This window comes from Talpa occidentalis, unplaced genomic scaffold (assembly GCF_014898055.3).
Source record: "Talpa occidentalis isolate TD23 unplaced genomic scaffold, MPIMG_talOcc4v2.1, whole genome shotgun sequence".
Classification (NCBI taxonomy): Eukaryota; Metazoa; Chordata; class Mammalia; order Eulipotyphla; family Talpidae; genus Talpa; species Talpa occidentalis.
Genome location: NW_026555331.1, coordinates 110666294 through 110686641, shown reverse-complemented (window position 1 = coordinate 110686641; position 20348 = coordinate 110666294). Strand labels below are relative to the sequence as shown.

Sequence of the window (20348 nt, the reverse complement as noted above, 5' to 3'; positions counted from 1 at the left end):
CTTTGTACGCCTTTTGCACTTTAAAAGTTACAAGTAGGGGGCAAAATTTCTCTGTATTATCACTATTTTAGGACAGATATTTTTATTGTAGGAGGCTATCCTGTTCAGCTGAAAGGGTGTTTAGCAACATCCACGGCCCCAACCCACAAGAAGCCTGCATGTAGCACCCCTCAGTTGTGATAACCAAAACTGTCTCTGGACATTGCCAGGTGTCCTCCAGGGGGAGCACAATTGCTGATTGACACCACTGGTTCAGGGTCTTCCCAGTTATATTTCCACTTATGCAGTGATTGCCTCATTGTACTATAGATGGACCCAGAATTACAAATGCCTGTTTACACATTTGAAGAATTAATTTATATTAATTAATTTTATAATTAATGAATGCTTACCAGATACCATGCTAGATATTAGGGAAAAAAGAGATGGGGGCGGGTGGGAAACAAAGCAAAAAAACAAAAACCATGGCCTTGGTACCTGTCTTAGTATATTAGTTATCCAAATTATCATGTCTTGTCTTGCTGGAGTGCTATGCAAATCTATATAGAAAAGCAAAATTTCAGTGCTGTGTATGTAGCAGACTTAATAGTGAATGTCTATTGACAATTGAATGAGTTACCACTAGCATAGCCTCTGTAAACAGACACCTGCATTCAAATCAGCTTACTGTTTTTATTTTTTGGTCATGTAACCTTGAGCAAATTACCCAATAGTTCAAAGATTTAAGTGATGTAATATGTATAGTTATTGATGAAATCCCAAACTCACATAATATGTCAACAAATAATGACTTCTACTAGTTGTTATTTTTACTACTTATCATAGAAGGATCCCTGAACATCTAATCTTGAATGAGTGAATGACAGATTTTTGTGAGTATAGTTTTCAAAAAACTGAAATGAAATGTCTCTTTCTTAGAATGTCAGGCAACTGTCCAAGCCAACCAGCATTGACATTTTCTCTGTAGTAGGAGCCAAAGGTTGAGAGCTAGAGCCATAAATATCAGTGAAACTTGGATAAGAGAATAAGTAGGTAGACTCATAATAGGTCTCATCTGCAGAAAGGACATAGGAAAGGTTTATAAGCATACTCACACAGAGGACAGATTTGTAGATAGAATTTGAATTAGCGTTTAGCTCAGATAAGCAGGGTTTAAGACAAACACCGTAAATTTAGAAGTGAATCTCAAAGTTCTCAAAGGACTCTTTAAACATGAAATACCCTCCTTTGTTCTTTTTCACATTGCTCTCTTCCTTTTCTGACCTCTAGGTTATTGTCTCTATCTTTTGTTTTTCACCCTTAATCTAATAATACCTTGTATTGTTATTCAAATCTTTATAGGAATGCCTTGACTTTGTAGCTAGATTTAAAACTTGTTGAAGGCAGAAACAATGTATTTATAAATGCTTATCAGAGTCATGTACCAAATTGGTAAGTATTCCATGTATTTGTTAAAGAGAGACTGCAAATCAAGAGTTTTAAAGCAGTGCATGAGCAATATTATATCAAGTGATTCTTACTTGTTTAAAGCACTGTGAGATCTAAAAGTAAAGTGGACCCCTCTTTGATTTGTCATTTAACATTCTAATATCTATACAGTGGTCGTAATTTTTCAACCCTATTTAGAAAAAAACCTTGTTTTTCTTTAATCTTACTATAGCCTAGAACTAAGAAAATTAACCAGTTGTTAATACTGAGTGACATTACTAAAAATGTGTCAATGTACACAGACCTATTTAATCTTAAAGTGGTTTTAAGACAGATAAGGCAGTGCTACTCTTTACTGATGGCTATCTTCATATTTACTGCCAGATTAAAAGATTGTATTGGTTTTGAAAGTGTCTTGGTATTGCTTTAATATTAGTTTGACATTAGTAGTATATTAAAAACTATATCCTTTTAATGAAATCCATATTCTTTGCAGGAGTTGAGTATTCAGATTACTTATATGTATTATCTCACATCTATATTAGATTTTGATCATCTAGAAGATTTGAAATAGTGTATTTTTATAGCTAATTTAGCATGTATGCATTCAGTTAGAAGTGACAGTGTCCAGCATGACCAAAGTTTAATCAAATAATCCTTTTAATATTTAAGATGTCTTTCTAAAGATTGTTGCAAAATTATAAAATTTACAAAACCTTCATAATATGTTCATATAATTAGTAATTTGCTTCATCTAGTATCTTTGTTATTTCTTTTGTTTTGATTTTGTTTATTAACACAGAAAAGCTTCACTGGCCTGAGCAAGAACTTGCTAAGAAGTCTATTCTAAATGCTGAAGAGTCATTGATCATTGACAACAAAAGAAGCATTTCACATTTACCTCCTGGGATACTTAAGGACATTTTCACAACTGGAACCAGTAGTTACAATGTCCTACTACAGAGCAAAGAGGAGAAAAAGCATCTTTCACAAAAGCAGTCTTCCTCCACCTACTCCAAAAGATGTAGAAAACCCAGCAAATCTCCTTGCTCTTCTCATAGTAAAGATCTTCGCAAGATAAAAACCCCCATGTCTGTGATGAGCAGTGGTAGTTGGTACTGCCTAGAAAGGCAGCCTACTGTTTTTGTCACTAGTTCAGAATTGAATCCTGTAAAGTTTACACATGATATCTCTGTTACAGGGAACAGCATAGTATTGCCACCTAAACCCAAAAGCAAGATCAAGCAGCGCCATTTGTCCACTCTTCAAAAGCCAAAGCCACAGCCTCAGCTGTCTAGAAGTTTTGAAAAAGGAGATGACTTTTCTGGAAAGAAATTTTGTATACTGACTGCTATAAAGCCCACCAACTTAGAGAAAGAAAAACTGAGATTTTTCAAGTCTGACTATACCTACAATCCTCAGTTTGAATATGCTAATCCTTCTCTGCCAAGTGTGTTAGCCAAACACAGCAATGCTTCTAACCGATTTCTTAAGCAGGTAAAATGACACTTCCATGTGCTATTTCACTTTTCATTTTCATGTAACTGAAACAGGTATTTGCAGTCTTACAATTTAAAAGCATTTCATAACTATTCCAGTTATTTATACGTTATGGCTAACTTCAACCTAAGATGTAAATATAGGATAAGAAATCCAGGCACAGAGTTCAGATCATAAAGGCAGTTAACTTTCAACAGATTTATACTATTCAAGTTATAAATCAAGTTGAACCTCATGCAGAATATAAATATTCAAAGTATATATACTGTATGAGGTTCAACTTGGTTTTGCCAGTGATTGAAAAATGTGTTTGCAGTTTAGGTAGAACTGCATGGTTCCATTCACCTGTGGTACATGCCCTATTTTAACATTTTTGCTAAAATACAGTTCTTTGAACTTAAGGCCAATAGAATTTTTGCTTGTTTATCATAAGTGACATGGAATCAGATAACCCTTTTGAAGCCATTAAGTAAAGCTTATTTTGAGATTAAATTAATTTTTATCTTTTTTCCCTTTGTTAGCAGAAATCTTTTCTACTGCTTCTCTTTTTGATGGGTATTCACTTTTTATTTGAATATGCTGAGATTGTGCTAAGCACTAATGAAAAGGTTATCCATTGTTTTTATTCCTATTTTGGCTTTTATTTTGTGATTTTTTTTGGTGGAATGACAGATTTATTTACCAATATTCTTTAATTTGAAGTTCTACCCCAGTCCTGCCAGTTGAGAAAGTGATTTCTCTACTTCAGATCAAATTGAATGCTTTCTCATTTCCCTTGAAAATAATTAGGAAGCATCAATAGCTCCATAGACTGTGAATTGACATTGCTTTACCTGTAGCTCTATAATCTTTATTTTCACCCAATTCTAGCTTAAGAATAAAACCTATTTTTTACTATAAACCAATGCACAGATTGAGAATAAATCCTATACTTGGATTGCTTGAGACTTCAAAATTTGGAGAATACCTTAAAAAAAAAAACCTTAAAAAAAAGTGCTGTTTAAATCACTATTATCAAATAAAGGAGAGTCAGTAGAACAAGACCTCCATAAAAATATGTTTAAATTCCTATTCAGCAGCTCAGCGATTATGATATGAATTCCTTCCTTTCTACAGCTATAAAGCTAAAACAATAGCTTTGCTGATTGCTGATGGTATGCTAGAAATTTAACATAATCTTTTATAAGCCATGGGTCCAAGTCTGTGGCCTAAGAGTCAAGTTCAGCCTGCATATATATTTGTTTGGGTCAGCAGTGTTTCTTAAAACATTGGCATGTGAATATACTCTTCTGTTGCCCCTTCCAGTTGTCTTATACCCACTAGCTTTATGTAGTGGTTATTGCTTGCAGTGGAAGGTGTTTGAGTTTGTGACTACTTACTGCTAGAGTGTCCCATCAGTTTGTGGCTATAGTATGTGAATGGAGGCCTGATGATCTAATCAAAATCTTAATATACCTAATTTGCTATCAAGGTGCAAGAGCCACTGCTGAAAAATTATTTCAGTATTTGGAATTTTACTTTTTATTCTGAGAATCTCAGAATACCAATGCTTTTGTGTGTGTGTGTGTGTGTGTGTCTCATACCTATCTGAGTTAAGTATTTTCAAACTGGTTTAAGCAATACTGTGAGAAAGAGGGCCATAAAGTTGGAAATCACAAAATATATTTAATCCCAGAAGCTCATTGCACATATCAGTAGTATCATGATAAAAACTTGAGTCTTGATTAACTTTGTTTAATCTAGTAATTTCCAAATTCATATCTCATTGACCACTTTTTCACAAGAAACAGTTTGGAAAATACTGCTATAAGAAAGCGAATCTGTGATTTCTTAGGGGTTATTCAGTATTGGGAATGGGGGCTGGTAGCAGAGTTCTAGATGTTAGAATTTTCTAAAAAGGGAAAGAATGAAGGGCGGACTGGGATTAGATGAAGATCAAACTAATTGCCTTAAATTCTAACACTAAATCTCAGCAGTTTTTTGCTGCAACTTAAATATTGTTATAGTCATATAGGGAATTGATTGCAAAACATGTGCACAGCCCCACCCCCCCTCTCATGTTCCTTTTTTCCACTTCTCTTTTTGTCTGTATCTCTAATTTTGTCCTCAGAACAACTCAGTGAAATAAGTGGGACAAAGATTTTTATTTCCATTTGTTGGTGAAGAAACTAAACCTAAGTAAGTTAAAATGACATGCCCAAGATCACATAGTCAGTAGGTAGTGGAGCACCAATGTAAAAAGATCTTCTGACTTCTAGTCTTTCTACATCACCACCCAGACTGATATCACGTTAGTGTCCCTGTTGTATATAGTTTTACATTAAGTGGAAATTGCAGTTAAGAAAGTAGATAATTTTCTAGCACATGACTGTTGAAGTGACTTGTGGTTGATGGTCAGATTTCCAACTTAACAGTAAATAGGATCAGCAAGTAAACCAAAGAAGATTATTTAACAAAATGGTGAGATTTTTTTCAGAAAGTTTGTTGTGTAATTCAAGATAATGAAGAAAGTTTCATGTAGAGATTTTTCATTTTCTGGATTAGTGGTTAAAATGTTACATTGTACTTTTTTTATAATAGTTTTAGTAAGATATATTTCACAAGCTATATGGTTCACCTATCTAGAATGTACAGTTCAGTGATTATTTAATTTTTAGTAATTTTCATTATATCTAGAAATTTTCAACCATAGCCACTATGAAATTCTGGTACATTTCATCTCCCCAGAAAAGAAACCCTGCACCCACTAGCAGTGAGTCAAAGAAGAATGATTGGACATGACATAGTATTAAGATAAGCCTTTGGAAACATGGATGTTGCTTCCATGTAGTGTGGCCACCGTGATGGTGCCATGTAAGTTAAAATGAAATGAAGGCTACAATGCTATTTTATGTAATTTTGATGGGAAAATTATATTAGCTTCCAAAAACCACCACTATTTATACTCAGTGTTTGATGGATCAGATAATTAGTTTATAGGTATAAAAGTTGCCTAAATAAACTGCCAAGATGTTTTCTTTATCTTTCCTAGGAAACTTTTTTTTTTTTTAAGATTTATTTATTTATACAAGCACTAGGGTACAGGCCAGAGGTGCGAGAGGGTGAGAGAATTCACCAGAGATGGAGCAGGGAGCAGAACAGGCAGAGGACCGAAATACACTGCTGAGGGGAGCAGTGGGAGAGACAGGAGAGGTCTGCCGCGCCATGTGAGAATCTCCCGGGCTGGCCGGGAGTTGAACCGGCACTGCAGAGGCTGTGCACAGCTTCACAGCGCTGTGCTCAACCCCCTGTGCCACCGGGGAGGCCCCGCCTAGGAAACTTTTTCAATGTAAATTTCCAATCAAATCTTTGTTCCCTGGTATGAATATGAGTAAAACTTAGGCATATGAATACTTAATAACTTTCTCCTAGTACATTTATTGGTGACAAGAAACATCTATACTTAAGTTTTCTAAATTCTAAATTTCTTAATTCTTAATATTCTTAATATTTCTAATTCTAATATCTTAGTATATCTGTTATAATAAGTAGTAGCCAGATAACTGCATATGCCTACTCAATTCACATATGCCTTAAAATTTTTTTTTCATCCAAACTTAAGTACATACTTCTAGAAACCTGTAAGTGTAAGTTAAAATAAAATCTTTAACATTTTTTTAGGTCTAAATATCAGTCCACTATAGAACGCTCCTCTGAAGCTTTTAAGGTCATTTTCTTACATTCTTCTCATTCTGTTTGATATATGAATGACTCGTGTGTTCACAACATCTTTGCTAATCTACTAAAACTGGCTTTTAATTAGTTACTTGTTCTTTTAATCATTCTAGTTTTCACATGAATAAATTAGCTCAGTATATTTGTGCTATTTTCTCATTCTCTGAGAATCCATCTCACTGTTTACATAGGAATCACCTGAGGATTTTGGTAAGCTGTAGGTTCTGATTCAGTAGGCATGAAGGATGCAAAATTTTGCATTGGAAACCAGCTCCCATGCTATGCCAGTGCTGCCTGCCTTTGGACGCCACTTTTATAGTCAAGCTTTCTATAATAGTTTTGGGAACAGAAAAGCCTATTGAAGACATTTTTTATTATAAGTGTATGATTCATGTCTACTTTGGTATTGGCTACTTACTATGTCCCAGCAATGTGCTTCACAAGGGTTGAACATAAAAGTATTTTTAGAAATGTTGAAACTGTTTTCTGCCAGAGCAACTGAGGAAAACTTTCAATTTTTGAGGATTTTTTAAATGATTTATTTTTATTTATTTATGCATACAAGAACTGGGGTGTAGGAGAGGTGTGGGGGGTGAGGAGATTCACTAGAGACAAAGTGAGGAGCAGAATAGTGTACTGAAATACACTGCAGAGGGGAGCAGCAGGTGACTTGAGACAAGAGAGGTCTGCTATGCCTTAAGGGTTAGCTCCCTGACAGGGGATCAAACTCATGTTGCACTGTCTGGTGATAGCTTGATAGCGCTGAGACTTTAACTCCTGGGCCACCAGAGAGGCCCCCAATTTTAGAGGATTTTAACAGAAAAAAAAGTTGATTTTTTATGTGTGTGGTCTTTAAAAATGGGTACATTTTTTCCCTTATCTGAGTGGAATTTATATGTAGTGACTCTTCTGAAGATAAATTTTCTCCAGAAAAATACTGTCAAATGATCTTAGTGAAATTAAGGATCTTCTATGCCTTAGCTTCTTAGCCTGTCAGATGTTGACAATAGATGCAGTACTTGAGCCCCTTTATCATAACGTCATCATATCAAAGAAAAATTTTTATGAAAATTTATAAATTTTTATGAAAATAGTGAAATCTGTTTAGGATGAGAAAGATATAGTACTTCAGTTGCAGTTTGATTTGGAAATCAATAAACATAGACCAGGCCCTCATAAATAAGAATATAACTGGTTTATTGCTCATTTCAAAGCAATAGGCTATTTCATTATCTCTGTTTCCTTTACAGTCCATCAATATTATGGAACTAACTTTGCAGAAATATGGAAGTTATGAAAAATTTGAACAGGCTACTGGTGGTAGCCTGCTCTCTAAAACTCGAATCTGGAGTCACGTTAGGAAGTACATGATGAAAGAAGGCTGCATGGGTGAGGTATGAACCATGAGCAAACATGGGTATTTGACTGTTGACATTTTAACTCCCCACTGCCAGTTTCAGCAGGTTTTATACTCCTAACCCCATTTACTAATTTAGCCATCTGGACTTCCCACTATATAATATAAATTTAAATTTATATTGAATTGTTGTGTTCAATTTCTTTCTGTTTGTCTTCTTACTGCCGTGCTTATGTAGTTTATGAAATTAAGTGAATTGTTTTCTGAAAATTATTAATGAAGATACTTACCCCAATGACCTCTCTCATTAGTAGCTTGTGCCTAGGGTTCAGTTTCAAAACAAAATTTGGTCTATCAATGAAAAGGATGCAGGCTTCTGCACCTTCCTTTGTATCATTTTAGCAAGGGACTGTATATGAGAGCACAGTAGAGGAATAGTGTAAGTCCTCTGTGTCTTCCTCAGCATGGTATATATATTCCTTTCAATGCTCAGTTCCCAAAGGTTCAAAATTAGAAGGGTCAGAAATGATAGGGTCTGCTGTTTTTCTTCTTAGTTTCTGGGAGAGTCAAAGTGGTTGTAAGCAAAAGAAAATGTATTAATTTATTGGCCCATTGTTTCCTGAGAAAGCTTTTTCCTCATCTTTACATTTTGTTTTATTATATAAATATATATAAATGTGTGTGTGTGTGTGTGAGTCTGTATGTATTTTTACTCTTGTTCTTTAGATTGTAGTGCATCTCACTGAGGACCTACTTTCCCGAGCTTCAATGACAGTAGTAAATGGTTGTCCAACGCTAACCATCAATATTTCCACTGCACGTGAACACTGGCTGGAGGGAATGCTGAGGCATGAAATAGGTAGGGGCAACCCTTCTCCATTTGTTCAACTGTAATAACAGAAATTAGCTTCAAAGAAATCATCTCCTATAATAAGTCTTTTTTTTAGTAGTGCTTGGAAAAAGTTTTTAAGTTCTTAGCATCCACTTAAACTAAAGCTAAGATGTCTCATTTCAAATTAGATTTTGTCAGGGCACTTGAAAAGCCATTTAATTCCCTTGGATTTCAGTTCTCCCACTGATATCTGAGGGACTTAAGTAATTGCTGAGTTTTTTTTTTCAGATATCAAGTCTATGATTCTTCCCTTAAAAACAAATTACTATAAAAGTTATACTTAATAAGATGTGATCCTTTTGATGGCAGTCTAATAGACTTTAAGGGTAGGTATTTTCTCTATTTTGTTTTGATTTGTAGGCACACATTCATTTTGGTTTACGAGCTGTTGATGGAAGCTTCTTTTGGAGAAGAATTAAAACAAGAGTAGCATTTCTTATTTTCCATGTTACTCTTCTTTTCCATAGGCACACATTATTTTCGAGGTATTAACAATCTCCAGCAGCCATGGAACAGTTGGACTGGCCGTAAAAAACATGACCTAAAGCCAAACAATCCCACAGAGGAAGGACTGGCAAGTATTCACAGTGTCCTGTTTAGAAAAGACCCTTTTTTGTGGAGAGCTGCCCTCCTCTACTACACTGTTTATCAAGCCAGCCAAATGTCTTTTTGCGAACTCTTCAAAGATATTGGAAAATTTGTAAAGGATCCAAATACGAGATGGGATTATTGTGTACGAGCCAAGAGGGGATGGACTGATACTTCCCAGCCAGGTGTGTGTCCCTTACTGTAGGTTTTCTGACTTATTGGGTGATGTCTGTTGATTTGGGTTTTATTTTAATCTGCCTATCAGAATTCTCTCACCAATGAAAAATTAAACCATTGCTACTTAAGGTCAGTCCAAGTAACCACATTTGTTAGCATTATTCATTCCCATTTTGCTTTGAAAAATTTAAAGCCTGCAGAAATATGGAGTGATAGAATGAACACTCATATATCCTTCCTCTAGACTTACCAATGGTTAATATTTTGCCATTTTTGCTTTCTCTTTCTATGACTTTAGCAACTTTTATTTGGATATAATTCACATGCCATATAATTCACCCATTTAAAATGTACACTTTAGTGATTTTAGAACATACCATTGAGTTGTTCAATCATCACCACTAATTCCACAATGTTTTTATCATCCCAGAAAGAAGCCAGTACCCATTAGAAGCCCCCATTTCCCTTATTCCCACCTCTAAGCAACTATCTACTTTTACAGATTTGCCTACTTTGGATATTTTATACACTTGGAATCATATGATCCTTTGTAGATAACTTCTCTCACTTAGAATAATGTTTTTAAGGTTCATCCTTATTGTGTGACATGTATCAGTATTTCAGGCCTTTGTATTGCTTAGTAATACTACATTGCATGGGTATGTTACTTTTTTTAATCACTTGATACCATGGACAAGTGGTATCATACCATGGTTGTTTCTCCTTTTTGGCTGTTATGACTAATGTTGTTATGAACGCTTGTATAAGTTTGTTTTTAATTCTCTTGGATATATACTTATGACTGAAATTGTGGGGACACATGGTTAACAATGTTTTACCCTTTGAAGAATTGCCAAAATGTTTTCCATAGTGACGGTACCATTTTACATTCCCACCAGTAGTCTATGAGTTCCTGTTTCTTCTTAGTCTCACCAATACTTGCTGTTTTCTTCTTCTTTTTTAAAATTATTATTATAACCATTCCTAGTGGGTGTGAAGTGGTTTAATCTTATTTTGATTTTGATTTGCATTCCCTTGAAGACCAGTAATATTTGTAAATTTTCTTTGTCATTTGTAAATTTTCTTTAATATATTTGTAAAACAAATATTTGTGAAAATTTGTCTATTTAGAGACCCTTTGCCCATTTTTTGTGTTTTTGTCTTTTTATTAGTCTTAAAGAGTTTTTTTATATTCTAGATACAAATATATTGTCAGGTGTATTTACAAGGATTTACTCCCATTCTGGGTTGTCTTTTTACTTTTGTGATGGTATTCTCTAACTTTTTAAAAGTAAATTGTACAGGGCCTCCCCGGTGGCGCAGCGGTTGAGCACTGGGTTGCGAAGCTGCCCGCGGTGCCGGTTTGATCCCCGGCTGCTCCATGGCCACCGGAGGAGGGTCCCACATGGCGTGCAGACCTCTCCTGCCTCCCGCCACTCCCCTCAGCAGTGTACTTCGGTCCCTCTGCCTGCTCTGCTCCCCGCTCTGGCTCTGGTGAATTCTCTCACCCTCCAGCGCTTCTGACTGTACCCAGTGCATGTATAAACAAAACAAAGAAACAAACAAACAAATAAATAAATAAAACGCCTCTATTAAAAAAAAAAAAGTAAATTGTACACTTGACATTTTATTCCTGAAAACTTGAGATGCAATCCTAAGAATAAGGAAGGGTAAAATGTCGTTATTGCACATAAGAAAGTGAGCATTAATTCAGCATCTTGAACTAATTAATACATTTACCTTGTGTAGATTTTCTCAACTATTCTAAAAATGTCCTTTAGAGCTGTTACACCTAGACCCATCAGTTCACTCATTACTTTGGTAGTTAAGTCTGTTTAGCCTCTTTTAATATAGAGCAGTCTTACCTATCTTTTTTTATTTTTCATGGTTCTGACTTTTTAAGTCTATGCTTCTGTTCTTGTGGAGTGGCCACACTTTGAATGTTATTTTATTATTTGCCTGTAATTAGATTCAGGGTAAATATTTTTGACAACATACTAGCTAAGTGATAATGGATCACATCTAGAACCACCTAATGTGTCACCTTTAGAAAGGCTAAGTTTGGGGCCTCCCTGGTGGCACAAGGGGTTAAGACACAGCACTATGATGCTATCCACAGCCACTGCAGCATGAGTTTGATCCCTGGCCAGGGAGCTGCCCACTTGGCACAGCAGATCTCTCCTGACTCGCCCGCTGTTCCCCTCAACAGTGTATTTCAGTTAATCTGCCTATTCTGTTCCCCACTCTGTCTCTGGTGAATCCTCTCACACACAAACCTCCACACCTCTGGCCTGTACCCCAGTTCTTGTATGCATAAATAAATTAATTAAAAAAAAAAAGAAATGCTAAGTTTGATCCTTGCTTAAGGTGGATATTATGAGCTCTTAGCCTTGCATAAGTTCCTTTTACTTTCCCACTTTCTAATAATTGATGTTTGCAGTCATAGATACTGTGTGAATATCCTGTTTCATCTAGTGGTTTTATCATCCATCAGTGATTCTTGCCTAATCTATTAATTTCACTAAGGATTCCTAGCACATTATTACTGTTATCATTATTTTTTGTCTGAAGAAAATAGAGACATGGCATAAGAAAATGGCATACAGACAGTGCAGGCTGATCTTCACAAGCAGTTCTGATTCCAAGTAAATATGCTACTCTAACAGTTTAAAAGTTTTTGTCAGAAACTTTTGGACTTCGGGTTGCCCATAAAGTTTTGTTTTGTTTTTCACAACAATTAGCTTATAAGGTAGGCTATATAAAAATGCCTTTGAAAAAAGGATAATCATTAGGAAATGTTCACTTAAAAATCATTTTCTTTTTCAGATTAGTTTAATATATCAACACATTTTCTTCTAAAATTATTTTAAGCTATTTATTTGGAGATACTTAAACCTGAAATGGCCATGTCAGCTGTCCCATCTACATTTACATTTGGTCAACCTGATGGAGTTGTATGAAAGTATGGTGCTTAAGAGCCAGAACCAGAAAAGACAGGAAGCAGGGAAGAGGAAGACATATGTCCCTTGCTTTGCATGTAAAGCAAAGCAATCTCTAGGCTCAATTTCAGATGGACAATGTATCTACCATTTCCCATCTCTTTTTTAGATCCACTTGTCTACATTTCAATTCTTTGCCCAAATGCAGAGTTTTTGTGTTGCTCTTGACGCCCCACAAGGGCACACCATTTTTAGAGTAGTTTTTTTTTCTCTTTTACTTACTTAAAAAAATTATTGAAATTTTTAAATGAAAGAAGAGCCATTAACATGCTGAAACCTCAATACAGTACCCCACCTACCCTATCTTAGTAATTGTTAGCATTTTCTAACTGTTGTTCATCTATTCTCCCAAGTTCCTGTAGTATTTTAAAGCCAATTCCAGACATATTATCCTTTTTACTATGTGCATCAACATTCATCTCTACCTGGTGACAGTTTTTTTCATAATCCCCATGCTATTAGCATACCTAACAAGATGAACAATAATTTCTTAATGTTACTTTATATAGAATTTTCATCTATTTAATAGAGCTATATTTCAAAAATTTTTACAGTGGAAGAAAGATTTTCTCTTTTTTTTTTTTAAGAAGTCTTTTTTTTTTTTAAGATTTATTTATTTATTTATACAAGCACTGGGTATAGTCAGAAGCGCAGGAGGGTGAGAGAATTCACCAGAGCCAGAGCCAGAAACAGAACAGGCAGACTGACGAAGTACAATGCTGAGGGGAGCAGCGGACGCAGCAGGAGAGGTCTGCTGTGCCATGTGGGACCCTCCCCCGCGGCAGGGGATCGCAGGGGATCGAACAGGTGCTGCAGAGGCTGGGGGCAGCCTCGCAGCCCAGCGCTCAACCGCTGCGCCACCAGGGGAGGCCCAAGATTTTCTCTTTTAACCTAAGCTCAGATCTTGAGTTGCTCCTGCTATTCTTGTCTTCGTATATTTTTTTTCTATTTCTGAACCTACATAGAAAATCTGGTTCTAATTCTTGTTTTCATAGGAAGGGATAGTATAAAAATCACTTTAGCTATTTTTAATGTGGCAAGGGGCATTTTTTTTTTTTTAATTAGGAGTTTCTGAAATCCAGGGTTTCCACACTGGAAGAGACTTAAATGCTCCATAGCTATCCTGCCCTAGGCCTCTCTGTCCAGATACCCTCATTGCATTATGGAAGCTAAGGTTTTGATTGATTGGTGAGGGTGGGGAGAAGGGAAGGATTATTATTTATGGACTATATATTTTAAATTACCAGTATTTCTTTATAACTAAGATATAATGCTATGTAGTAAAGGAGTAGGGCCTCTGAAGGAATTATTAGAGGAGTTAGTCCGCACATTATCCTGCTATTTCCCAAAAAAAGTTATGAAAACAGTTAAACTAAATGTGGCAAATTTCAATTTTTTTGATTGAAAAGGTAAAGGTAATGGGTTAGTAAAGGTAATGGGTTAGTATCTGATTACTTAGTAATTTTTTTAAACATCAGAAGGTAAATGCTATTCTGGTCTCTCCAGGGTGTTTCAGTAAAGACCAGGTGTACCTGGATGGCATCCTGCAAATCCTCCGATACAGAGAGAGTATTGACTTTCCTCTGTTGACTGCCCTGGGGAAGGTGAGTAAAACCACTGACACATAGTCCCTAAGCTCACCAGGTCAGCATTTTATCCAGCTTGACTTCATGATTAAGACTTAAAGTTATGTGATAACAGGAGGGAGGAAATAATAAAAGTTTTTGTCAGAAAATTTTAGACTTTGGATTGCCCACAAAGTTTCATTTTGTTTTTCACAAGAATTAGCTTATAAGGAAGGCTAAATTGCAAGATTTCTTTGTGGATAAAAAGAAATAAAGATGAAAATAGGAAATTTGTGTGTGTGTGTGTGTGTAGTTTTATTTTTAAATGCATTATTTTCTAAAGTATTTTAAAGTAAACTATAGATATAACATACCCCCCTCAATACTTCAGCCTAAATATCCCCAAAATAAGGATTTTCTGTGACATGACCATTCGATTTTCTTAAAAATGTTCTCATTGATTCAGTGTAATATCTAAAACCAGTCCACTTTGTGTTTCCTAGATTGTCCTCAGTATGTCCTTTATACCACTTTTATGTGATTCAGGATCTAGTCAAGATTCACACCTTACATTTGGTTATAATGTTTAATCTATAACAGTTCCCTTCAATCCCCCAGTCTTTGTTTTTCATGACATTTTTAATGTCCAGAACAGTTTTCTTGAGAAGTCGTACAGTCTGGATTGTCAGATTGTTTCCTTATGATTAGATTCAGGTTAAACATGTTTGCCAAGAATACTACATAATTCAGTTGTGTTTTTTCTATTGTGTCACATTAGAAAGCGTGTAATGTCATTTTGTCTCATTATTGGTATGGTGTGTTTGATCACCTGGGTAAGTTAGTATCTACCAGGTATCTCCCTTGTAAAGGTACCTTTTCCCTATCAAGTTAATAGTAATCCATGGGTTTATACTTACTAATGTACAGTTCCTTAGCAATCTTTCAAGGAATGGCTTTAACAACCGTTTGCCAAAATCAGTTACTACATTTATGATAGCAATAGAGATCCTGGGATTCTGTTACATTTCACTTTCCCTTTTTTCAGTATTATTAAGAACTTTAAGTTTTTTATTCAACCCTTCCAGTGGTTATGCTTGCCTTTTCTAAAATATATCTCCATGTTTTCTGGCAAAGTAAAATATTCTGGTCTTATACTTTGCTACACAAATCTGAGATCAGCTATTTCTCCAAGAAAACCCAGATTCCTCTTAATGGGAAGTGGTATTTAGAGAAATAGATCTAAGTATTAGGTGTATTCATTTCTACTGGGGTGCTTTTGCTTCTAGGCCTATTGAATGATCACATCATATATATTTGTTTTAAATCATAAGAGCACTCTAATTTGAATTAGACACCACAAGACACTTTCAGACAGCCTGTCCCATTTTGTATTTGTACCTCCTCTTAAAGTGATAACTTGTTTCCCAATATCAGGATATTTATACACTCTGTTCTAATATAATCTTAGAATGGTTTAAAAATTACTAAACCCCACCAATATCAAAGCAAATCTATTTGTATTGCACTTAGGGGCATAAATACCTAATAAATTTTAATAATAACAAGAAATTTAATAAAATGCAAATATAATATGAACACGATTTATTTAAAATCTTCCTACTAAACCAGGAAGAATGTAGATCAGAAGACACTGGTATTTAAGGTCCCCACGCCTGCGACCTAGGCTTGCGGGGAGACGCGCGGAGGCCCTCACTGAGTGAGCAGGAACCAGGCGCCCAGGCACGGGAGCGGGATTCAAAAGGCACCATTCCCGCACCACTGAACTGGGCTGAAGCCCGCGACCTGGAACCGAGGGCTTTGGACCTGAGACCCGGGGCACGAAATTAGGGGCGTGGGTTCCCCACAACGGTGGGGCACAAGGCAGACACAGCACCCCAAAGCCGTTGAGGTTTACCCTACCATTCCTGCTCTGTTCCCTGTCCCACGGGGTGGAAAATCAGCTCCCCAAGGGCTCTAAGAGAGATCTCTGGCGCCACCTAGTGACTTGAAACCAGCAGAGGCTCCTGGAGGAGCCAGTGGCCAGCTGGGGAGTTAGCCCACGCCGGGCCCCTTCCGACCAGTAGTCTGAGCCCACAGGGAGAGCGAGCACCCACAGCCGGGGCAGACCAGGCGCGCAGAAGAGTGTGCCTGAGACCGGACGCGCAGGGAGTGTGTCCCACATCACCATTTTAGAACAGGGACATTTCTTCAGTAAAGACTACCTGCAGAAGGCTTCCTCAGGAGCCAGAGGTGAGCAGGGGAAGTTCACCCACGCCAGACCCCCTCTGGCCTGCAGTCCAAGCCCAGAGGGGGAGCAGGAACCCACCACCGGGGCAGACCAGGCGCACAGGGGAGTGTGTCCCCATATCGGCATTTTAGAACAGGGACCTTTCTCCAGTAAAGACTGCTTGAAACTGACAGATGGCTCCTGGAGGAACCAGAGGGGAGCAGAGAAGCTCACCCAAGATGCCGGCCAGTCCCAACAACACAGTGTCCCAACGCATACGGCAAATTAGAAAACAGACAGTAGGGAGTAGAAGAACCACACGCAACCTAGCAACTCCCCAGGGAAAAAGCACACCACAAAAAGAAAACCAGCCCCCAGATTGCAATGACAGTAACTTGGAAGAACTTCTGAGCCTTCCAGAAAGAGAATTTAAAATTGCCGTGATTAAAAAACTGACAGAAGTCATAAAGGAAAACAATGATAAGGGAAAAATAATCAACGATCAGAAGAATGAAATTGAGTCCCTAAAGAGGGAAAACAATGGTCAGAAGAATGAAATTGAGTCCCTAAAGAGGGAAGTAAAAGAAATGCAGGAGATCAAAGAATTAATGGAAGAACTAAAGAATTCTGGGAAAAGCAATGAAAGCAGAATAGATGAAATGGAAGAACGAATAAGTTCTCTTGAAGACACAGAAATAAAAAGAACCAAAACAGAAAAGGAAAGAGAAGTACGAAGGAAAAAGAACGAAGAAAGACTTTGGGAACTATCTGACTCCATGAGGAAAGGAAATATAAGAGTTATAGGAATACCAGAAGGAGAGGAGAGAGATGCAGGGACAGAGAAAATATTCAAAGAGATAATTGAAGAGAACTTCCCAAATGTGAAGAAGGAGCTGAAAATTGATATACAAGAAGCAAGAAGAACACCAAACTTCCACGACGAAAGGAAAAATACAGCAAGACACATAATAGTAAAGCTCCCAAGAATCCAGGACAAGGAAAAAATAATGAAGCTGGCAAGAGGGAAGAAACAGATAACATTCAAAGGAAAGCCAATCAGGCTGACATCAGACTTCTCCGAAGAAACACTACGGGCAAGGAGAGAGTGGAGGGACATAGTCAACAGACTCCAAGAAAACAGATGCCAACCAAGAATACTCTATCCCGCAAAGCTCTCCTTCCTCTTTGAAGAAAGAATATGGACCTTCCCAGACAAAGAGAAACTCCGGAATTTCATTACAACTAAACCCCCACTCCAAAAAATACTACAAGGAGTCCTAAAGCCAGAACCGCAGAGGGACGAATAACAATGAAAGAAGGCCAAAAAAAAAAAAAGTTATTAAAAGAATAAATAAATAAAATCAAAGGAAAGACAAACACAATGGCAAATACAGATGCTAACATATCAATATTAACTCTAAATGTAAATGGACTAAACTCTTCAATAAAAAGACACAGAGTTGAAGGCTGGATTAAGAAACAAAACCCAACCTTTTGCTGTCTCCAGGAAACACATTTAGCTATAAAAGATAAAAATAGGCTCAAAGTTAAAGGATGGAAAACAATCCTACAAGCAAATGGACCAAAAAAGAAAGCAGGAACAGCTATACTTATATCAGATAAAACAGATTTCAAACTCAAAAAGATAAAAAGAGACCCCAATGGTCACTACATTATGATCAAGGGGACAATACTTCAAGAAGAAATAACACTCATTAACATATACTCACCAAACAAAGGAGCACCAAAATATATCAGACAACTGTTGTCCTCTCTGAAAACAGACATCAGAGAAAACACATATGTAGTGGGAGACTTCAACACACCACTATCAACAATGGATAGATCAACAAGATAAAAAATAAGTAAAGAAACCAAAGCTCTAAATAAGGACCTAGAGCAATTGGGCTTAACAGACATCTATAGAACACTAAACCCCAAAAAAACGGAGTACACATTTTTCTCAAGCGCACACGGATCATTCTCCAGGATCGATCACATACTGGGGCACAAGACAAACATCAACAGATACACCAAGATTGAAATCATATCAACCATCTTTTCTGACCATGAAGGCATCAAACTAGAAATAAACCATAAAAAGAAGGCAAGGAACTTTTCTACCTCATGGAGATTAAAAACCACACTACTGGAAGACCACTGGACTAATGAGGAGATCAAAGAAGAAATTAAAAAATTCTTTGAATTGAACGACAAGGAGGACACCAATATCCTAAATGTATGGGATGCAGCAAAAGCAGTAATAAGAGGAAAATATATAGCAATAGAAGCTCACATCAAGAAACAAGAAAGAACTCAAAGAAACAACCTAATCTCGAAGCTCAAAGATATAGAAAAAGAACAACAAAAAACCCCCAAAACCCTTAGAAGAAAAGAAATAATAAAAACCAAAGCAGAAATAAATGAAATTGAAACTAAAAAAACAATCCAAAAGATCAATGAAACCAAGAGCTGGTTCTTTGAAAAAATCAATAAAATAGACAAACCCCTAGCCAGGCTCACAAAGGAAAAAAGGGAGAAAGCACAAATAAACAGGATCATCAATGAAAGAGGAGAAATCACAACGGACACAGCAGAAATCAAAAGAATAATCAGTAACTACTACGAACAGTTATATGGAAACAAGTTTAACAATCTAGAGGAGATGGACAAATTCCTACAATTCTACAATCACCCAAAGCTAGATAAAGAAGAAATAGAACACCTAAACAGACCAATTACAAGCAGCGAAATTGAAATGGTAATCAAAAACCTCCCCAAAAACAAAAGCCCAGGACCTGATGGATTTACAAATGAATTCTACCAAACATTCAGAGACGAATTAGTGCCTATCCTTCACAAACTCTTCCAAAAAATTGAGAAGGAAGGGACAATACCAAACACGTTCTATGAAGCCAACATTACACTAATACCAAAACCAAACAGGGACAACACAAAAAAGGAAAACTACAGGCCAATCTCCCTAATGAACACTGATGCAAAAATCCTCAATAAAATTTTAGCTATCAGAATCCAACAATGTATCCATAAGATAATTCACCACGACCAAGTAGGATTCATTCCAGGGACACAAGGATGGTTTAACATCCGAAAATCAATCAGCGTTATCCAACACATCAACAAAAAGAAATATAAAAACCATATGATAATATCAATAGAAGCTGAGAAAGCTTTCGACAACGTGCAACACCCATTCATGATAAAAGCCCTTGAAATTCTTGGGATACAAGGAACATACCTCAACACCATAAAGGCCATCTATGACAAGCCAACAGCCAGTATCATTCTCAATGGTGAAAAGCTGAAAGCAATTCCATTAAGATCTGGAACAAGACAAGGATGTCCACTCTCACCACTGCTTTTCAATATAATACTGGAAGTCCTAGCCAGAGCAATAAGACAGAGAAAGACATCCAAGGAATCCAAATAGGAAAAGAAGAAGTCAAACTATCACTATTTGCAGATGATATGATAATATACATAGAGAACCCCAAAAACTCCACAGAAAAACTAATTCAACTCATCAATCAGTTCAGTAAAGTGGCAGGATACAAAATCAACATGCAAAAGTCAGTAGCCTTCCTATACACAAACAATAAATCTGAAGAAGAAGAAATCAAAAAAAACCATACCTTTTTTTATTGAAACAAAAAAAATCAAATATTTGGGAATAAATCTAACAAAAGAGGTAAAGGACCTATACAAAGAAAACTATAAAACACTGTTAAAAGAAATAGAAGAAGACACAAAGAAATGGAAAGACATCCCCTGCTCATGGATTGGAAGAATAAACATTATTAAAATGGCCATCCTTCCAAAAGCAATATACAGATTCAATGCTATTCCAATAAAAATTTCAATGTCATTCTTCAAAGAAATA

At 36.4% G+C, this 20348-nt stretch overlaps 2 protein-coding genes across 6 annotated transcripts in view; one reads left to right on the top strand and one right to left on the bottom strand.

Moving 5' to 3' along the window:
* Positions 1-20348, bottom strand: part of ANLN (anillin, actin binding protein) — a 107794-nt gene that overhangs the window by 76341 nt on the left and 11105 nt on the right. The gene's annotated exons all lie outside the window — the stretch shown is intronic.
* The window catches only part of MATCAP2 (microtubule associated tyrosine carboxypeptidase 2), a 34682-nt gene that overhangs the window by 9290 nt on the left and 5044 nt on the right, over positions 1-20348 (top strand). For 2 of the 3 annotated variants that reach the window (XM_054692469.1, XM_037510247.2), the window contains 5 exons: positions 2231-2925; positions 7893-8036; positions 8726-8858; positions 9359-9664; positions 14162-14259. In XM_054692469.1, coding sequence (XP_054548444.1) covers positions 2231-2925; positions 7893-8036; positions 8726-8858; positions 9359-9664; positions 14162-14259 — 1376 coding nt within the window. The remainder of the gene's footprint in view (positions 1-2230; positions 2926-7892; positions 8037-8725; positions 8859-9358; positions 9665-14161; positions 14260-20348) is intronic. The other variant, XM_037510254.2, reaches the window with a different exon arrangement.